This window comes from Syngnathus scovelli, chromosome 5 (assembly GCF_024217435.2).
Source record: "Syngnathus scovelli strain Florida chromosome 5, RoL_Ssco_1.2, whole genome shotgun sequence".
Taxonomy (NCBI): domain Eukaryota; kingdom Metazoa; phylum Chordata; class Actinopteri; order Syngnathiformes; family Syngnathidae; genus Syngnathus; species Syngnathus scovelli.
Genome location: NC_090851.1, coordinates 9,309,717 through 9,331,467, shown reverse-complemented (window position 1 = coordinate 9,331,467; position 21,751 = coordinate 9,309,717). Strand labels below are relative to the sequence as shown.

The 21,751-nt window shown below is 39.9% G+C and overlaps 3 protein-coding genes across 7 annotated transcripts in view; 2 read left to right on the top strand and 1 right to left on the bottom strand.

Moving 5' to 3' along the window:
* The window catches only part of grk4 (G protein-coupled receptor kinase 4), a 35,379-nt gene extending 24,892 nt beyond the window's left edge, over positions 1–10,487 (bottom strand). For both annotated transcript variants that reach the window (XM_049721839.2, XM_049721838.2), the window contains exon 1: positions 10,119–10,487. In XM_049721839.2, the coding sequence (XP_049577796.1) occupies positions 10,119–10,170 (52 nt within the window). In that variant the 5' untranslated portion in view covers positions 10,171–10,487. The remainder of the gene's footprint in view (positions 1–10,118) is intronic.
* A 1,370-nt stretch (positions 10,488–11,857) lies between these two features.
* LOC125969086 (target of Myb1 membrane trafficking protein) lies at positions 11,858–19,713 on the top strand. 4 transcript variants are annotated; one of them, XM_049720792.2, is made up of 15 exons: positions 11,858–12,165; positions 14,112–14,196; positions 15,121–15,199; positions 15,355–15,504; positions 15,750–15,884; positions 16,027–16,158; positions 16,305–16,421; positions 16,911–17,044; positions 17,135–17,177; positions 17,250–17,385; positions 17,607–17,670; positions 18,279–18,354; positions 18,732–18,791; positions 18,874–18,913; positions 19,022–19,713. In XM_049720792.2, the coding sequence occupies exons 1-15, from the start codon at positions 12,093–12,095 to the stop codon at positions 19,165–19,167; spliced, it is 1,470 nt and encodes a 489-aa protein (XP_049576749.1). In that variant the 5' UTR covers positions 11,858–12,092; the 3' UTR covers positions 19,168–19,713. The 4 variants fall into 4 exon arrangements, with proteins under 4 accessions (XP_049576749.1, XP_049576747.1, XP_049576750.1 ...); XM_049720790.2 differs by having other exon boundaries at positions 11,867–12,165; positions 17,604–17,670; XM_049720793.2 differs by having other exon boundaries at positions 11,869–12,165; positions 17,253–17,385.
* Positions 19,714–20,101: 388 nt separating this feature from the next.
* On the top strand, positions 20,102–21,321 carry LOC125968788 (noggin-like). Its single transcript, XM_049720185.2, has one exon. The coding sequence runs from the start codon at positions 20,149–20,151 to the stop codon at positions 21,019–21,021; it is 873 nt and encodes a 290-aa protein (XP_049576142.1). The 5' UTR covers positions 20,102–20,148; the 3' UTR covers positions 21,022–21,321.
* The last annotated feature ends 430 nt before the right edge of the window (positions 21,322–21,751 follow it).

Below are 21,751 nucleotides of genomic sequence, written 5' to 3'. Positions count from 1 at the left end.
AACAGGCCTGTACTAGTTTTTTTCTCAAAGGTAATCATTAAACCTTTAAACAAACAAATATTTAAAATTGCCACACCAACTAAGTAAATATTTTTTTCGGCGCCAACTTCTGTGGCCTTCAGACTTGAGGCTACCTGAGATCAAGTAGTGGACTGGCACATTTGTATTGGACAGTGTCATCTCCAAAAAGCGAGTGGTTTCAACCCAAGTGTTACACATGGATGTTAAGTGTACTATAAGGCTGGGCAATTAACATCTAACCATGATTTCAATTTTGGCTTCTCGTGATCAGTAAAACAGTATTGCCAAATTCAGCCAAATACAATCCAGCCGCTTCCCAAATTTGCTCATCTGTGATTTCCTCACATTTTCATCGCAGTGGGAGAAAGAGCCAGACGAGGTCACACGCAGATATAGACAAACACACTATTACGCTCACTAAGGCCAAGTCACTGATTACGGCTGCAAGCAAACTTTTTTTTTTTTTTTCGTGGAGAACAGTAGCCCCTAACTTAAAATTCTAGGAGTACTGGAAGAAAATTTAGGGGCGCATATGATAAACTAGCTTGCAGATTAAATATTCAAATTCACTTCATCTTTCACTGTATTATTGATACTACGTTTTAAATTCACAAGTTTCAACACCATAAACCTATTGGTTATATATATTAATTACTACACACTGTATTTAAGTCTTCAAAGAATGAATCCATTACATAGGCATTAAAATATGTATTTTGCACTGACATTCCAACAATGCTCAAGTGCAGCAATTGTTTTTTTTAAAGAGCAGATGAGAACAGATAATGAAACTGAATGGTCATGCATCGATTGTCTAAACTTGTTGCACTTCAATTCTGTGGACTATCATACAGTACCTGTATTTGATTCGTGGATAGCTGTAAAATGTTTATTTTTTTTGTGGTTTTAAAATGATTGTAAAATCAATCCATCCATTTTCCATACTGCTTGTCCCCACGGGGGTCATGAGCATGTCTCAGCAGTCATCAGGCTGTAGGGGGAGACACCCTGGGACAGCCAATCACAGAAACAACCATCCACACTCGCACTCATACTTATGGGCAATTTGGAGTGCTCAATCATCCTATTAAGCATGTTTTTGGGATGTGGGAGGAAACCACAGGGAGAACATGCAAACGCCACACAGGGAGGGCCGGAGGTGGAATCGAACCCGCACCCTCCTAACTGTGAGGCGGACGTGCCTACCAATGTTCCACCCTTGATTGTAATTTTTTATTTATTTTATTTTTTGAATAAATACAACACTTATTGTGATGGGGTTTTTTTTTGTTTGTTTTTTGTTTTTAAAAGAAATACACAAAATCAAACAAACAAGCAGTGATAATTAGCTGTTCAAAAGATGAATGAATAAGCTTAATAAAAGTTAAAGTAAAATGAAGACTGTAAGGGGGGTTAACAAACTCATTCTGAAAACTAATTAACATTTAAAACTAAAAACTAAAAACAACCAGTTCTCATCACTAAAGATTTAGCCTGATTTTATCAAAACTCCTGCTTGAGAATAACACACAAATAACTAAACCAAATTAGACAAAAAAATATCATCTAAACCCACATAAACGCGTAAATTGAATGTAACAATTTAATATTAAAACCGTAGTGATACCAAAGAGACATCTCAAATATCTTTTACGCATCACTACTGGCAAAGTCGCAGCATAGTGTAGCGCCACTTTCTTCGCAGCTCGCTTGTACTTTGCACTGCCATGTGGTAGAAGTCACTCAGCCATCTGATGAACACATGTCACACACTGATGCTCAGCCACACGTTCAGAGAATTGAGACCCAGCATGCTAGCATGCAGTCACTACATTACAACTTCACACAATATGTTTTTTTTTTGGGTGGTGGGGCAGTTGAGCGCCACATTTGTGACTTTAACAAGACAGTTTCGTTACTTAATGCATAATAGACCTTAAAGTGGCAGTGTATATATTTTGATTTTTCAATGTTCATTCATTTAAAAAAAACACTTTTAATTTCTGTAATATGCAAAAAATATGTTCTATTACATTAATGCACTTTTTTTTCCCCCCATGTAATCCTAAATCTAGTGATCGCTTCATGTTGCAGGACGCTAACATGTCTGACCTGACCGCCATCTTTCTGCTACGGATACCCGAAGGAGACAATTACCACTTGCCGGACTACAGAATGTGTAACAAATGCACTTTGTCACTTGAGGGAATACTAGAAGTCATCTGTGATGACATTTTGCTTGCACATCAGCTGAAGAAATTGGTGCTCGGTTGGCGGTGTGTGCTCTCGGTGTGCACGCACTTCAAAGTTGTAAATTCACCACTAGATGGCACTAAACCACCCTTTCTCCTACCCTTTTAGAGAGACAAGTGAAAGGGTTAAAATAATCCCCCGGGTTTGGGAATGTGCCAGACTCGCGACGTCATCACTTGGAGCCACGTGCTGATTGTGCCGCAAGCAGACTATTTTAAGCTAACTCAATAGTGAGCATTTACCAACAACTCAGACATATGGAACATCTAATCCAACCACGAGGGTCATTACAATGAAAATCAATGAATACTATGTACGTGTTTCCCGTTTCTTTTCGCTAAGTTAACGGAGAATTCGAAAATGTCTTGGTTCTCGTGATCACGCATTTCTAGGGGGAAGGGACAAGACGAGTCCGTAAAGGTTGTTGGCAATGAGCTTTAACGTACAAAGTAGAACTAGAACCGATGTCCGAATTTGGAGAGCAGAGCGACGAGGATGCCACAGCGACTTTTGCGTAAAACTAAAAGTGACTCGGACTCTGGTAATCATGACATCCCTAACTAAATATTTCATAACTGCTCAAGTCCCACACCCTGCGGCGCTGGAGCTCCAGAGAGTACGACTTCAACGCTCCCAAAAAACAAAAAGTTAAATGCTAGGAAATGAGACAGGGTCACACATAGTTTAGGGCTATTGTAATGTGAGCAAGCTCACGCACACAGGCACAATGGAGCCTGGCCGTGATAAATGAATGGCCTGTTGCTTTTCCAATGCCTCTCGCACGCAGAGTGTGATTGGCTGGAGTAGCCCAAGATAAGCAAAATATTAGCTGAGAGTATCTCCGTTACCTATTCAAAGTAAAGGCCTGACATTTACTTCAAGTAATCCACGAGTATATTCACAGTGGAAGACAGCGAGTGGGGAACATGTAAGTACCAGGCAGCACCGCTCCTGATGATCCTATGGGAATTTTCCCATTTTTCCTGGAGTATTTTTCACATTTCCTCCCCTAGGGAACATTTAATGATTGTTAATCAGCATTTTCAGAAGAATTTTCCGGGTTTGTAACACAAAAAAAAACTCTGAGATATTCGTGGCCACCCCACGGCCCCCACAAGGAAAGAAAAAAAAAAATCCTAGCTCCGCCGGTGTTTGGGTGGAACAACCACGATCGTCTTTGCGATCAGGTGATGTCAGGTGAATTGAACCAGTACACGATCAGAATATTTATGCTTTAATTGCAAAACAGGAAAGACGGGGGGAATGAGCAGACAGGCCAGAGATGGTTGGAGCAGTTATAGTTTCTCATTTGAGCGCAAAACAGACACATAAAAAGGCCATGCGCATGACAACACACACACTTGCTCACTGCAGCTGATGTGGTGGGTTGCAACACCTTTCTTTTGCTGAGCTTTGTCTCTCTGTTCGAGATATTCCATTAAGTGCATCAAGGGGGGAAAGGGGGAGGGTTAAGACTCGAGTATGCTGTGAAACTCCGCTCGAACAAGCTTGGGCTGGACTGAGAGAACAAACCTCGAGGTTAATCATCTATATGTTGTGTACAGTTCTCTAAGAGCCAACTGTCTGATTTTATAGGTGCACTGCCTCGCTTACACACAGCATTTGACGAGTATCTTTGATGAGATGTTTACATTATATTCAAAATGAGTGACCCAAAAAAAAAAACATTTTGAGGGAAAACCACCTTCGATTGAAATAAATAAGATCCATAAATTATAGCAACAACGTATAGCAAGTAGAGACAGGCGTGGAAAACTGGTGACAATGCGCGCTGTGATTGAAGGACTCAATTCTCTGAGCTAACATACAGTAATGTGATACGTGGGAGTGAACAAGCATCATTCATGCCCCTTAGCAAGGCACGTCCTTTCCCAATTGTTTCCAACAAAGTGGCCCAGTGCTCCAGTGTCAAAATGTTGTGTATACGTACATATAGATACATATTTGGTAGCATGTAAATCAGTCACTCCGTCCGTCATCATTAGTGTGGAGAGTCTTATGAGTCCTTTACAGTTATTCTAACCAAGCTTACATCACTAAATTACAGTTTGTCACTACTATTTTAAGACCATCAGTGAAACAATGGTTACAAGGGTAACAGCAGTGGTGGGAAGTCTGTCATTATCGACGGGAGGTCTGTCAGTCCCTCACTGATGGACTGATGAAAATTTTGAAATACTGACAGAACAATGGAAGCAATTTTCAGCCGTCACCCAAACCGTTACTAACCCAAAAGCAAAGCTAGACGAGTTTTAGCAAATGTTTTTGCGGTGAGCTGCAGTGCGTTAGCCCCGGACACACAACAGAAATGACAAAAATACCCACACATGAAGGTTTACTTCCCCTGTAGCTGAGCCTTAGCTGTAGACACTGCGCCATTATTCTGTACAGCACAGGTGTCAAACTCAAGGCCCGGGGGGCAGATACGGCCCGCCACATCATTTTATGTGGTCCGCGAAGACAAATTGTGCATCAAATTAGTGTGTCATTACCAGAATTGCAAATTGTCTTCACTTTAAATAATATCTTTTTTTTTTTTTTTTAATATTTGACCAATTTTTACTCATCTGATTTTAGCTTTTACTATATATAATATGAGGTGCTCATACATTTATTTGGGTTGACAGTTATAATGGCCCTCCGAAAGAAGCTATGACTACAATGCGGCCCGCGAAAAAAATGAGTTTGACACCCTTGCTCTACAGGCTCACTTCTCTTGCAGTGGTTTAGTATTCACGCAACCCTCAGTCCCTCTCAAATAAAAAGTCATTGGTTCTCTTTATTGTGAACCAAATCCTTATCAAAATAAAGTAAATAATAAAAATAATCTCCTCCTCCTCCAATGTTGCTCTATTTTAGCATTTCGAAAGTACAGCCAGAAGAAAAACAACATATGGGCCTAGATCTCAAATCCATCAGATGCATGCTTCAACGCAAATATTCTAACTACATATACGTACCACTGTGCTGCCCTATATTCAGTAGGTTTGCCTGAAAAGTGCACAAACTCTCGGTAGTTACTCGACATCCCATTCTTCCAAAGCTGCCCATGCGAGACACTCATTCTATACACAATCCATTTATGGGTGCACTGACTGTAAACCAAGTCCCAGTGACGGTAGTCAAAAAGCAATGGCTTTTATGACCCTCAGCTGGAGGAAACACCCCAGAGTGATGACAACGAATGTTAGTCTGGTTTTGACCATAAAACTAATAAAGCTACGCAGGCTGACGTCACAGGAACACCCTTACGAGCGTGAAGGGGGAGATCTGCTGGCCGAAATGTTTGAGATGGTCGCCACATCAGTTTCCGCAGTTAACACAGGGTGGATTCTGGAATGCACTGACACAACTCTGTGAATGTGTGTCAACTTATGAGTTTGACATACTTGGAACAGAGCTGGTGTTCTTGAAAAGACAAAAAGCTAAACCGACCAGAGGATTGCATTCCAACCACCTACCACCCGTTTTGTTTTCTCGAAGAGGTCTAACTGGAAGGAGCAGTCATGCTTGGACTATGTCATCACCACTTGTGTCTACACCTGCTATTTTTATGACCCACAGCGGAGCATAAACACCAACACTCAAAAGTAATTTTGTTGAATTTTGTTACACAAATTTTGTTAAGCAGCAAAATTGGTAAAAGTTAAACCCAGTTGAAAATGCAGGAACTTTACAAATCTGTCGTCATGCTTGATCTCTTCTCAAAAGCAGCAAGTCCGCGATCGCAAAAATAGTAGTGGAATGGCGATTTACGACTTTGGATATTATGGCTAATAAAAGTGTGAATTTCAGATGTTGAGTAGTCGGGCTTTTGTACAAAGGGGCTGCTGACATTTGCATTCAAAATAAAACGTACAGCTGTGATTTATTGCAGCAATACTAAAACCGTAATTTTGGTAATGATCATTATGATATGACATTTTCGCACATTGTCATGTCTAGGATTATTATAGATCTTATCGTCGTGATTAAGATTCGAGACGATCAGCAGGCTTTAGTGCCTGCAAGAGATTCTGAGCTCTGTCCACACACACACTAAAGACAGGCTCATCACACCATATCGCTTCTCACTTTAGTTTTCCAATTTAGCATTAGGTGTGGAAATTAAGTAATCGCCAACTAATCGATTATTTTAAGAATCGAGAAATCACAACTATTGTAGAACAAAAGTGTCTAAAAACTCAGATTTCAGCCTCTCAACAATAATTACTCTGATTTCTGTAGCATATAAGTGGAATAAATATAATAATAAATGGAATAAATCAATTGCTAGAAATCTTAAGATTGCTATGCCATATTCACTGGCGAATGGAGAATAAAATCTCAAAGCTGAATCAAACCTTGTGTTTTCCCAAGCAGGGTAGTTTGGGGAATGTTTTCAACTGCTAGATTGTCTGTCGCGAGAGTACTTACACATCTTTATTGCTTTTTTTATTTCTCATTTCATTTGAGAATTTAACATTAAAACATTTCCTCAGAAGGAAATGGTTGCTAATGCAGACTGGATGTGGCATCGCCCAAGAAAATGTTCCGCCAAGTGCTACTGGTTCGCAACGAGCATTCTTGGTGGGTTCTACACTGGGGGTTTATCTTGTCATTTCCTTCTCCACAGCGAGGTCGGAGACTTAGAGAACAGAGTTAATAACACATTAGCAGGACAAAATTTCGCAGACTCATGGGATGAAACTCAGCTACTGCAGCTGAGACCCACTTCACACACTCCACTAGTGTATACATAGACCTCGGTGTCACGAAGCATTAGGGGGACCAAAGCGGGGATAAAAAGCAGACGACCTCTTTGGGGTATTTAAGAGCAATGTTTGCTCCAAATGTCTGTAGCATGCAGGGTGACGACTGCCTCCACTCACCCCTGGAGAGGTGAATTACAGTACAGGATTCATACAAAAGCTGAACTATCCACACAGATATAAGTTTGCAAAGGCGTATTATTCTTTTAGTTCATTCATAAAATATTGAGTACATTTATGTGTTTTGCTTGGTTTGTTTTCATATAGTATAGTACGTTTATTTGAAGCAGTTCATAAGCCATAACTATAGTTGTGTTAACAGGAGCATGTTTTTGTTTTGTTTGCTTTGGAATCATTTTTGTATATAAATAACCCCCTAGTGTAATATTTTATGTGCATTATAGAAAAAACAAGGGGGTATGACCAAGTTGTACTTTTTCGCCCTACGTTTGAACATATAAACTGCTCTGAACTACGAACTTTTCTACGAAAAGAAAAGGTAGCAACAGAGCGTTCAATCAGTAGATCCTAGTGATGGGAAAATGAAGCTTCAAATTTGTTTCATGAACCATTTGTTGTATTTTTTTTTTACTTCTCTTAATGGTTAGTTTAAATAAAGGGGTTTAGAGAAACGCCCAATGTTGAATATAGCGCCATCTAGAGGAGTCAAAAATACAATAGCTGGTTGATGAAGCAAATTTGAAGCTTCATTTTCCCATCATTACTTTTCTTCAAAGATTTTAGCCTTCTTTTGTAATGTGTTTATATATACAATCAATCAAATAATAAATCAACTTGTAATTCTTGTGCTGTTCATGAAAAGACCATCACCTCATGTTGCAGAAAAAACAAAAAAACAAATAATACTAGTTAAGTTAGATAGCTGTGAATGTGGCAAAGTACAGATCCAGACTTGCATATCATATCGTCTCCAAGTCATACTTTATGAGAATGATCGAAGCGGACTCAGAAAAAATTGGGCTATGCGGTAAATGGCTTGACTGTTTTAAGTTGACAGATCTGTACTACTTGTTTCGTTGGAAAAGCATCTTTCGCTACATGGTGGCTCAACACAGTCCCATAGGGGCCCCGTCCGTCACTTCTGCCTTCTATCTTTGTATTTGTGCAACATAGACAGCGACTCGGTGGGCGACGGCCCCTTCTGACACAGAGTTGGAGCATTTTTTTTATGCCATCTTACTTTCTCAGAATGGTACTGGTGCCGGTGCTTGCAACTCTACCCACAAACGTCATCTCTCAGGATTTTTTGGGGAATGATGCATCTGTACGCCTTCTCTGGGATGAGTGGAACAACCTACACTCACACAACAAACCATTTTGCAAAAAATCCCCTTAAAGGCCAAAAACGGACTTGTGCAAATATAAAGTGACTCAGGTGGACAACAAGCTGCCCATTTCAAAAAAAAAAAAAAAAAACAATGACAAAGAAACACAGGGCATTCAACAGTTTCGAGCCTTTGTTTCGTTTGAGCATTACAGCACAAGATTTCCCACATAAATGAGTATATCCACAAACGGCATTTAATTTATTTATTTTTACATTTCATCCACCCAAAAAAAAAAACACACACATTTTGGGATTGTGAATAAGATCCTTTTTGAAACTGGGTCCCAGAGTGAATATTTTTTTAAATTGTAGCATTCACAAGACATAAAGATCTTCTCTGAAGTGATGGAGCGATACTCCCAGTTCAACAACAATCGTAAATCACCATTACAGATGTTCGTTACCGTGGTGTTGATTCCAAAGCAGAAGTTGTACTTTTTAGTCCGCTTCACATTCCCCCCCCATTATTGTACGATTAAACGACATAGGCATCGTCCTTTTGGTCAAATGCTGTGGCAGCATTACTAAATTGCATACTTCATGCCTGGCATACATCCCACAGCGATTCCAGTGTCTTGAGAGGACACACACCAGAAAGCAATTCTATTTTTATATGAAACATTTAAAAACAAAGATACGTTCCTTCCCCGTGTAGACATGGCCTGGGTGGAAAAATATGAGTAAACTAAACAAGATCATTATTTCAGCATATATAATTTGCGTGACGTGTTAAAATATGAGCCTTTACTAAATAAAGGTTGGAAAACTGGTGTATGGCTACTGTGCTCTACATCATCTAATTACAAGGCATCCTTCACACACTCATCCACGATCGGAGGCCATCTAAAGTCTCAGGTGATGACCAAAATATCTGGCAGGTGCAAAATGCAACATCACGCAGAGCACCATTTTAGAGCTGTACACATAAGCAATGCACAGCGTGGATCTAAAGCAACAAGCCAATGCTGTCAGATAAAACTGATCAACTCGTCAATTATCTTTACAGACACCCTGATTGGATGCAAAGCATATCAGTGCAACAATAATACACCCCCTCCTCACCTCCTCCTGTGATGCACACCCACTCGGGCCCTCTCTCTCTCTGCCATCTTCTGCAAACAGATGCACCCTCGCCTGTGATCCACCACCTGCAGGTGAGATCCTACAGGAGGATCACCTGCCCACGGAGTACCCTGCAAGCACGGGCTGTACATCTGGGCCTTCTATAAACCCCAGATGCCTTCCAACCTGCACTTCAGGCAGTCAATTAAAGTGGCATACCTCTGCGTCAAATAGTACCAATCAGATAATAAGCGTCACACAAGCAGGTATGCGGATGGATTGGTTCAAGCCTCCTAACGAGTATGTCAACCCTCATGATAACATATATGCACGGTCAGATGTAAATATACATTTGGGGGGGTAGGGGGGCAGCCATCGGTGCTTGTGTGGAAAAATGCGCTCGGGCCGCTGCAATGCACCGATGCTGCAAACACTCCCTGCCTTGTTCACCCCCCAGTCAACAGGGCCTAAATCTGTCCGCTTATTATGGCTTTTGTTAAAGGTGACAATAGCTGATTTCAGGCAATTATTGTAAGGACACCACGCAACTAGCAGGTATGGATCTCAAAGGAGGACATGGAAGAGGACCAAAGGGGAACCGGGCTCGTCCTCGACTACAAGGCTCAGCTGAAAAATGAAAAAATAGATATTGTCGCGCTTACCTTCTCTCGCCTTGAGGAGAACCGTGTTGGCCACGATATTTTCAATCTCCATTGTCACGGTGTAGTTCCCGAACAGTCGCGATACATTTCACTCAGCGGGGGGAAAAGACGTTTGTTTTTTGTTTTTTTTAACTCGCTGGATCAAACGTGCGGACGGCTGCAAGGCAGCGGCACGCGCACGGGGAGGAGACCGAGGTGCTCGTGCATAGTAGCTAGCTTAATGGTGCTTGTCTTTTCTCTCCATTACAACATGCTTGGGAAGCTATGGACGATTACCACGGGCTTGTTAGCATTCACAGCCTACCTCTCTTTCCTTCTCTCCGCCTGCCTGCCTTCCTTCCTGCTTTGGCTCTTTCTCCTCCCTCTCCTTCATCCTCCACCCTCCTCCTCTTTGCCCCTCCTCTCCCCAACAATGCAAAAGAGCACAGCGATTCCGTTTCACTTCATTGAGTTGTCACATTGGTAGTCAATAATTTACTCATCCTATAAAATGTCCCCGTAAAACTCTATTCCAACCCCACGCGCTAAAATAATTTTTGTTATATAAGGGGGAAAATAATGCTCAAAAGAAAAATAAATATAAAAACAAACGTGATTTGAAAGAGATAAACTGTTGGTTTTTTTTAAGTTAAACCGAAAGTCACACTGTGATGTGTGTTGGTGTGTGGCTTTAAGGGGCGTGGTCTATAGTGAGCGGCATCAGGAGCTCTGACACCAGCTCAGATTGGCCATCTACCAGGTCTTCATGCTCCTCGTATTTTCAGCGGCGCGACCCTAGTGATGCTGACAAACGATGCTGTTCAATAAACCGCATTCCTATTGAAAAATAAAATGATCAACATCCCCGCGATAGGTACTGTACATTGTACATTGAGCCTGAGGGGTAGGGGGGGGGGGCACAATCTGCAAATGCGTGAATCCCGAATTGCTAAAGCATACGAGCGGGGTCCACTGCAGTGTGCAAAGGAAGTGTACAAAAAATGGGTTTTGACCCAGCAGTTGCGTGTGCGTGCGTACGCGTGCGCGCGCGAGAGAGAGTGCATAAAGATTACGTGATTCTTGTTCATTCTGGTCTTCCGCAACCTTGGTCCATATTAACCTTGATTCAATGCTACCATCTAGCGGTAATTATCCAAAAATGAAACGGGAGCTCTACGTCACACATTCAGGGAAACGGTTTCACTGAAGTGAGTGAACTGGATGGAGCCTATCCCAGTTGACTGGGCGACCAGCAGGATACACCCTCGACTGGTCGCCTGATAGTTGTAGGGTGTAGAAGTTGCCTTGGAGAAAGGGCATATATAAAAAAAATACACAAAAAGGTCGCAACGTCCCCAACGTCAAAGCTGTGGTATAGACTCACTCATTTCCTGTAACAATAAAAAGGGCGTATAATATTTACTAACGCTGAGATGTATGTTCTAACACTGCAGCTCCGCTTACCTTCTGGTTTTTATATGCATGTTATTGCATGAATTAACAGCTGCCTCACCTGTTTATTTTCTCAAGGGCATGTATTTCTTCTACTTAAGTATAGAGTGTGTTCTCCCTGCCCATTTGTCATGCAAACACTTTAAAACGACTTTTAAAAGCAATAACAAAAAGGGAGACGAGAGTGTGAGATTCAAAGTTGACACTAGATGGTGCTAGAGGCTAATGCAAGCAATTTTGTGGCTACTTGAACTAACCTGTAAGTACTGTATTGAAACAGCTTGGCCACGCAATATATGTAATCACTGTTTTCTAAAATCGCACATCGTTGTGATCACTATATTATTGCATTGATTTACTTCCGCATTTACAGAGGATTAGCGTTATTTGCACACTTCCTGTATGCGTGTGTGTGTGAGTGTGTTTTCGTTCACGTGACAAGCAGCAAGCCTCTGACTCCAGGCAAGTTGCAGAGGAGATCACAAAAAAGAAGGCTTCCAAAAAGAACTCAGACGTCTAACCAAACGCTGCCAACCAAACAGGATGTTTTCTCTCGGGGAGAAGATGGAGTTTCTCATTGCAAACCCCTTTTCGACACCTGTTGGTCAGAGAATCGGTGAGTTGCACATCAATAGCTGCAGTTTAGTCACAGTTCACCGAGTGTTGTTTTTGTATGTTTCACGTTCGAATTCGGTTTCGAAACGTATCACGACAATTTAGTAGCAGATGTCAAGTTAGGAGGAAGCTAATCACACGACTGAAGCAGGCGTTTAGTCCTATAATCTTCCGACTCATTGGCTGCCTGGTGTTAAGTGGCGACTCAATGTACCAATGAGTGTCAAAGAAAAGCGCAAAGGATTTTACTCAGATCCTCTGACAGCGGGTTGTAGTTTATTTATGCTGCTACATAGACAGTACTGTGTTAAATTAAATGCATTTTTTTTAAAAAGCCAACAACAGTTGAAGAGCTGCTCAGTATCACAATACAGATGTGTCATCACCTGCATTATTTGGTGTGACCAACAGGGGGAGACATATGCACTAATCAAGAAAAAGCAAAGCCTAACCCAGTCACAAACTGTATACTTGATTAAATTTACAGTCATTAACCTTTTTTTATTTTACTACTCCTAAACATAAGTGATCTACGTACTATGGCTTCAGAGAATAAGATTGGCAGTGACTGGACTACTTGTCAATGTGTATCTATGTCATGTGAATAAACAAACAAAAAGGTTTAATGGGACGTTCCCATCTCTGTTGAGGAATTGTTTGTAGGAGGTTCCCGGCTCATTGTAGATATTGCGTAAGGGGTCTAAGTTCCTCTATTGTTTTCTACTTGAAATTTGCAGTTGTGATATATCATAAATTGCATGGTTAAAATATTCCTAGTGGATGAGCTTTTATTTTAAAATATATATATTTGCACTTCGGCAGTTGTCTTTTGCATGATGTCAAATGTTGTACTCCATTATACCAATGTCAGGCGCGGAAAAAAAAATTCAGTTTATGAGATTGACATTTATTAAACAAAAACAGGAGGATTCTAAATCTTTCACCCTGCAACCACTTTTAAAGACCCAACTTAATTTTACAAGACATAGTATTTAGGTAAATGGATTGTTGAAACACTTCAAGACCCTTAGCTCCTTCAATTTGTCTTCTGAAATTTTTAAAAACAATTTGAGGTCTTTTTCTGTCCCAGAGTGACTGCCCCAAAGCACAAACCAATAACGCACCGTTGGATGATTTTGATGTCGTAAAACTTAAGATCCCAACTCTCACCCCAACAATCACTTGATGAACCAGAACAGACGGGACAGTTGGATTATAGAGATGTTTTTCTGGATGAATGGACATAGTATCTTCCTGCCACCACCTTTTAGAAACTCTAGTGATGTATAGTTGATTGTATCTTTTTTTTTTAATCAATCAATCAATCCCTGAATGCCAGCAAATGTAGTGGCAGAATGTTGCAAGGCCATGTCAGGCCCTGTCAGCCGTTCCTACTTCTTAAGCCATTCGCTCCTTTTCTCACACGTAACTGTTAGTGCGGCTTCAGCTCCCATCTGAGCCAAACACAAGCAGCTGACAGTCACATGAAGTGCACAGAGCTGCAAAGTGCAAGTGGAAGTGGGGGTGGAGTAGATGCAACAGAGTAAATGGGATTGAAAAGCATAGGAAAGGAATTTGTAGCGGTTTATGAGCATGCTTACAAAAAAATCTGGGGAGATTTATGTTGAATAAAATTCTGTATTAGGTTTCCACTTTCTGTAGTGTTTCATTTCAAAGTGTTTCTCTTTCATTCTAATGTAAATAAACATAAGCTATGGGACAACCTGCAAATAGCATTACGTCTTCCTTTAATGAATCCTACCTACCCTGTAAACTTTTTCTTACCAACTGAGAGCAAATGCATTTTATGTAAATATCATGCAGCTGAATAGAAACATCTAGTTAGTCTTCATTTAAAATTTCAGGAGTGTCAGTCACTTCTCTTATGTTTACTTATATCCCACCAGTAGTTCTCTACATTTTCCCCCCTATTTATTTTGTCAACAGAGCAAGCGACCAGCGGCTCTCGGCAGTCCGAGGACTGGGGACTTAACATGGAGATATGTGACATCATCAATGAGACGGACGAGGGGTATGGCATAATATCATTTGTTTTGCTTAATTACATAGATTCAAGTTAAAGTTGTCTGTAGAAAAACAAATAACTTCCTTTAACTTTATAAACTACACTCTTCCACTACATTTTTTTTGATGATGTTATTGTGATTCAAGCTGTAACAAATGTTCCCAGCCATCAATGCATCATTTGTTACCAACCATGGTGGCACATGTATCATTACATCGTGGTGAAAAGCCAAATAAACATGCAGGGAGCTATTTCTGTCATTTAAGTCATGAGGGCATCCTTCCATCATGACTTGGCCTGTTTCATGTTTTCCATCAATCTGAATCACAATTTTGTTTGGAAGTAGTGGGAGTGGATAGCACATCTGCCTCTGAGTAATAACACTTCTGGGTTCAGATTTTGCCACCAGTCTTTCGACGTCAAGTTTATAATCTTTCTGTGCCTGCATGTGATTTCTCTGGGTCACGTTCCAAAGATATGAATGTTAACTGAATTAAAGAATCTAAATCATCCATAGGTGTGCATATGATTGTGAATGGCTGTTTTTCGATTTTTGCATGGTGACTGACTGGAAACCAGTTCCAGTCTCCAGTTTACTCGTGACCGTAATGAGGACAAATGCGATACAAAATGGATGGATAGACGCTCTCTAACTGAAGAAATATTTATGAAAACAATTTATTTTGTCTCTCAAACCGTCTGTTACCATGGTTGTGTATCGTCCTCTGTGTCATAATAAATGCCCCGCTCAACGAGGACAGAATTTTTTTTCTTTTGGTAGTTTAATTTTGGCATGTTGTTGCTCCTGAACACGATTTGGTGTGCCATGTTCAGCTAGTAAAGCATTGTTTTTGCTGTAATTTAATAATCCAACATAAAACACAATTTATTGTCATTAACATACAAGATCAATTATATTTAATTTTCCAGACCACGAGATGCGGTCAAAGCCATTAAGAAGAGGATTGTGGGTAACAAGAATTTCAGAGAAATCATGTTGGCCCTGACTGTAAGTATTCAACCGTTCTGGTGTTTTCATGTTCTGTCTTTTGTTTTTATTTGTCTTCTTCTGAGGCATGTAGTACGCTTAAACAATTTTTTTTTTATTTATGTGAGTGTACCTTTGCTCTTCAGGACAACATTTAATTGCTCGCTGTCACACAGGTTCTTGAGACATGCGTAAAGAATTGCGGCCACCGCTTCCACGTTTTTGTGGCGTCACAGGAGTTTGTTGAAGGAGTTTTAGTGCGAGCCATTTTGCCCAAATATAACCCGCCCACTGCTCTCCATGACAGGGTGCTCAGTCTCATACAAGTATGTAAACTATCTTATTGTTCAAAATTTAGAGTTGTTTTTTTTCTCCGTATGGCTAATTGTGTTTTACATTTAATGTTCTTTCCAGGTTATACGTAATCTAACGTGATGAAATTTCCCTTAACTAAATGCTGCATTACACTCAAATGTCTTTTTTTTTTTTTTTGTAGGTTTTTTTCCGAGTGCAAGTTTTGTTATGTCTTCCTGGAGCTATACTTACTGAAGCTTCTCTGTGCTTTTCTCAGTCATGGGCCGACGCGTTCCGGACTTCCCCCTCCCTTGCGGGCGTGGTGTATGTTTACGATGACCTGAGGAGACGAGGGTTGGAGTTTCCCATGACAGACCTCGATGCTCTATCGCCCATTCACACTCCCATCAGGGTGAGACTGTCTGCAGGGTGAAAATAACTCTGATTGCCGTGAAACTCCGCAAAAGTCTGTACAGCGTATTCATAGACTTCTGTGTAAAGTCGGCCATATTGTCTGCATTTTTTTTGTCTAAGTCTACATTCTTTGGTTTCAGACTGTGCCAGAAAATGAAACCCAACAAGCTACGGACGCTCCTCCCCGTCAGTCACAAGCACAAACTTCCACTACAAATTCTTCACCTGTATCCCAGTCCAGTGAGGGACCACCTGCCCTTTCTGCAGAACAGGTATCACCTCTGAAATAAGAAATCACTATTCATACAGTGGAGAGGAAAAACAGGACTCCATTTTGGGTCGACAGATGTCTGAGCCAGTATTTCAGTGTGTTTGTTTTCATCCCATATTAGTTTTCTTCCCCTATTTTCCTCTTTAGAAACACAAGTTGCAACATGAACTTGCACTGGTAAAAGGAAATCTTACAGTCATGACTGAAATGCTGAATGAACTTAAACCTGGACAGAGCAAGCAGGATGATACAGAACTGCTGCAGGTGTGTGCATTTGCATTTTTACTGCTTTAAATGTGAATATTTGCTGTAATTGTTGGAATGACAAAAAATTGTGATTTGAGGCGCAAGGTAACCCCATTATTTTGTACTCCGTTTGTGACTGGTGTGTTATGTAGTATGTATATAATTTCAAAGATAAAAACTGTTGATCACATTCAAAAAAGGAACCAAAGGATTGTTCAAAATGTATGAACTAAAAACATAGTTTTTTCAATTCCACACTTATTCTATAGAATTTTCAATAGGATGCTGAAATATTCAACAGCTGCAGCTCTACATTCAAGACCCCCTAGTTAAGAAAATTCTCGTTTCTGGTCCTTGGGAATTAACCTGCCAAAATTTGCTACTTCAAATTAGTAAATTGCTCCTCAAGTGAAACAACTGATTAGAAAATTGCTCCGCAAGAAAAATAGTTATTTTAATTACTAAGCCTAAGCAATGACATTTTATTCATCTCTTCTCTCTCCTCAGCAACTCTACTCAGTGTGCAAGGACATGCAGACTCGAGTGGTGGAGCTCATCCCTCAGCTGATGGATGAAGGTCTCATTGAGGAGCTTCTTGTGGTTAATGATGATCTCAACAATGCTTTCATCCGTTATGAGAGGTAGTGTATGGACAATGTTCCTCAACTCTGCATTATTCAAGGACAAAAACAAGTGCTCATTCTATATTTTAATCCTACTCGCCATTTTAGGTTTGACAGACTAAACAAGGCACAAATGACAAATACTGAACAAGTAAGTTCTTTACTTCAATGGTGCACTGTTTTACATATTTAAGTCTTAAGCACATATTTATAATCTGCCCAGCAGAGCTCCGTCAGCCGCCCGGACCGTATCGACCTCAGCCCAGAGCGCTCAATACTGAGCCAGCCTGCTGTCATCACAACGAACAATCAACCCGAAGTCAACACGTGCACCAATCAGAGGCAGTCGGCCAACCACAGTAAGCATCAACTTCTTCACGTGTCTCCTTTTCACAGCACAAAATCTTGCTTAAGGTGGAAGATGGTGTATCTCTGTCAGATTTTGTTGTGTAATGCAGGACGTGTAAAATAAACATCTCACATCATGTTATAATATATTTTTTGCTAATAATAATCCAATGGGTCGCTTTTTATGTTTGGCTAGTACAGTTGCTTTTAAAAATCTTCTGTCTTTTAGAAGATGAGGAAGAGTTTGATATGTTTGCTCAAACCCGAGGAAGCTCCTTAGCAGAGCTGAGAAAGAGGTGAGTGGTTAAGGCTCGTGTGTGACAGCAGTATACACAGAATGTGGTCTTAAAAAGATTTAATCTTGCCAGAATTTTAAATTGGGCTACATATAATGACTTTAGGTTTGCAGTGATTAAATACAGTGACATAGCTAAGGTCAAACACAATTTGGGACGCTGATTGTTATACTCCCGTGTAAAACATTGGAAATCAAAATAATCCATTGCTAAATTCAAAATCCTGCCATCATAAAACATGAATTAACTATACAAGCAATGCGTTAAGATTTATGTATTTCTTTAAGTTTAACCTTTTAATATTGATAAAACATTGACAACAATGTTTTTTCACACTCTTTAGGTTGCTCAAATTTTGAGGTTCCCGTTCATGTATGACGATACATTTGTTTAATATGAGTTAAGCAGCAATATTTACTTGTTTTTATTTATCGCAGGGCAGCCATTTTGCCACTTGCCGTCAACTGAAATTGAAAGTGGATTTAGTCTGTTTAATTTAAATTTCACAAATGAAACATGAATTACAACACTGTGTTTTGACTAGTTGAGCTGCACATATTATTACAAAGAAAATTTTGTGGTTGACTTCAACTTGAATGCGTTTGCAGTGTTAGGTATGAGGACCCTGGAGCTGTAGAGGGTCTTGCTGGGGCCCTCGACTCAAAGCTGCAAGTCACAGGAAATGTATGTATAAACCACTCCTATTAACACTTTTCAACAACAAATATTAATTAGAGATAGCTGGCTTTAAATGTATTTTTGACACAGATTTAAAAAATGTCTTCACATTTTCCCACCTCCTTTTAGAGCAATTCCACAACCAATTATTCAAAATTCATGTTCTTGCACTGTATGTTTTTTGGGTATTATTAGTAAATTATTTTTTTATTTTTCTACTTTGCTTTTAAATGTCTTAATTTCTTTTTTTTTTATGTGTTGAATTTGTTTGCCTTTAAATTTTTTATAATTCTGTGTATGAAATGCACTGTATAAACAAAGCTGCCATGCCTTCAGTGAGTAAAATGTTAACGTCACTTTTTCTGTATCGCTTTTACTGTTAGATGGGGCAAGATAAAAACGCTCTACAGAACAATGTGGATAAATGGCTGGCTTGTAATATGGTGAGAATCGATTTCTTCAAACCAATACCATAACAAACATGTCAAATATAACATTAGTGTTTTCCTTTGTCTGAAAATGCAGGAAGACCAGTCTGCAGTCAGTGAGGGAGTCTCCAGTGAAGGTGCGTCATTTACTTTCTGTGTATAAATGTAATGTTTTGTTTCACTTCTCTTGAATATTTATATGTATGTAACAGAGCAGAGGTTAACCCTTTATTGTCTTTCTCTAGAATTTGATAAATTTTTGGACGATCGGGCAAAAGAATCTGACCAAAGTAATCATACGACGTGTGGCACACTGCCTTCCTCCTCCAGACTGCCGCCACAGTCGACAAAGCACCAGGACAGTTCACATGACCATCTTTTTTCACTCTAAATTTGGAAGCCACGGAACAACAGCAAATAGATGTGACTTTTTTTTTTTTTTTTTTTATAAACAAGCACGTTATTACTAAAATGCGAGTACAACTACTACGTTGCCTTGAGTGCCATGTTTTTCTGCTTGAATCACGTGAAGTTCCGCTTGGATGACAATGGCTGTGTGACGTGAAAGAAACAAAAGAATAATGTGACACAGAGGACAAATGACAATCGTGTTAACTGTTAGATCAGAAGAAATAAGTATGTCTGGGTTTTCCCTGTAGATACAGTACCATTGTAGAGTGTGCTTTAAATAAATAGTGTCTAGATCCGCTATTGTGTTACCCCCTCAAATGATTTGACTGTTCAAAAAAAATAAAAACGTGAACTGAAGTGTATGTACAGTACACACAAAAACCTGCACTACACCATTGCTACCAAAACACTGCAGAAACGCAGTGATGTTTGACTTTTTGTGCATAGATGAAAAATTACGATTGTATTTATGAAATGCTTTATGTTGATTCAAACATTCAATAAACATTTAATATTTGAAAAAGCATCATGTAAGCCTTTTGTTTGCATTTGCCCCAAACAGCTTTTATATCGGGAAAAATAAATGGGTTGTATTTCTTATTCTTATTTGAATCCAAATTAGTTTCTCAATAAATAAACAAATTCTCTTGGGGAGGTCAAGTCAAAACAGAAATATAGTCAAACAAAATGAGGTTTTCTCAGGTTTATCCTGTATTTTTTACTTGTAGAAGGATAGTCTAAACATCAGATCCTTGCTCAGGAGTGTATTGACCATGCTCAATGATAAAGCACTAATTTCTGTGAATGTTATTGTTGTGGAACTCAAGGATGTCTGGAGCTTGTCACATGATGTCCCCGGGGGCACTCAATAAGAGGACCGAGGGAGCAGGTGTAACTCAAAAGGAGAAAAAGAGGAGAAGAGCAAACATTTCATTCTCCTGCTGACGACCACTCAGACTGAATGGAAATGCTCAACTGGGATGCTTATCTCTGCTGCTGCATGTGTGCATGTGCACTCCTCCATGTGCCTGCAGCTTTCACCTCCAACATATCCACCAAGGATCACCTTGGTGTTCCAGCTCAGCAATACGCAGACGGAGATTCACCGTTTCTTCAGTTAAGAGCCAGCCTGCCCTCTTTTTCACAACCACTTCGCCCATATACTTTAGTGACCACTGCGGAGGACTTCCCTCACATGCCCAAACCCAGGCATTACCGGGCCTCACGCCTACTTCGTATTCTCGGATCCTCTTTTGACCCATTCTGGATGTCTATTGATCAGCCATCTGAAGACCCCGGGGTCTGCACAGACAAAGGTAACTGTGACGCTGTGGCAAGAGGGGAGGTAAACTTAACCGCTTCCAGAGACAACTTCAACTTCAGTGCTTCTGCAGTGCTGAGGAAGGCTAGAGAAAACCAAAGGCGGGGCTTGGTGAGGGAAGCTGCAGATGTGGACCTAAGTTCTCTGCCTCCAGATGTTGCCAGCTCAGTCCGAGCCTGGCTGGTGGACTCAGCCACATGTGGATTGCGTTCCCAGTGGGTGGATTTGGGACCGACGTTCTGGCCACGTTGGCTGCGGCAGACTGACTGTGAGTCAGATGGAGTGCGAAGTTGCTCTTTTCCCAGTGGCATGGCGTGCATGAGAGCTCAGACTACGCATATTAAGATTCTGGCTTGGCATTGCTTGAAAGTGAGAGATGATGAGTCCAAGCAAATCAAGAGTGACATATCTGATATCAGCATATTGCTGGGGATTAGTGAAGGATTGAGAAAGTGTTTATGGAGGCCGGTGCCTTATCCTGTGGTCACAGCTTGTACATGTAAATGTAAATGATGACTTTACTCAGTGGTGCTTGAGGAATTATTTTTATATGTAATGTCTAGGCATTCCTTTGATAGTGATAACAATAATAATAATCATAATTGTTTCTTAGCATTACTGCAGCATCTCTTTTAAAAATCAGATAAAATTGTGTCTCCTAATGATTACCTGAAGACATTTCAAAGTGTGTATTATTTTATTTTTGTTTTTTTTATGCCACTTTGTCATGAACTGAATGTCTTGAAATTGAATGGGGTGATTATTTGTGCCAATCACCCGAATTTTAATTAAATCAAAATATGTTTTACAGTTTCTTTGTCTCCAATTGTTTTGCATCCACAATATGTACTTGTATTGACAGAAAATATAACAATTAATGTCAGACACTTTGTGACGACATGGGTAGATTGTTGCTATAGGATGCATACAATTCTGATTCAGACCTGGCTCTATATATATATATATATATATATATATATATATATATATATATATATATATATATATATATATATATATATATATATATATATATATATATATATATATATATATATATATATATATATATATATATATATATAATTTAGTACCAATTTTAGTACAGTAACTTGAACGTACTGAACTGGACTTCAATCACTTCATTCTGCTCCCCTGTTGATCATTACGAAGAATGCAAGTAGTATTCGTTAAATTTACGATTTCCGAGGAGCATTGAATGTAGCACAGAGGGTTCATCCCA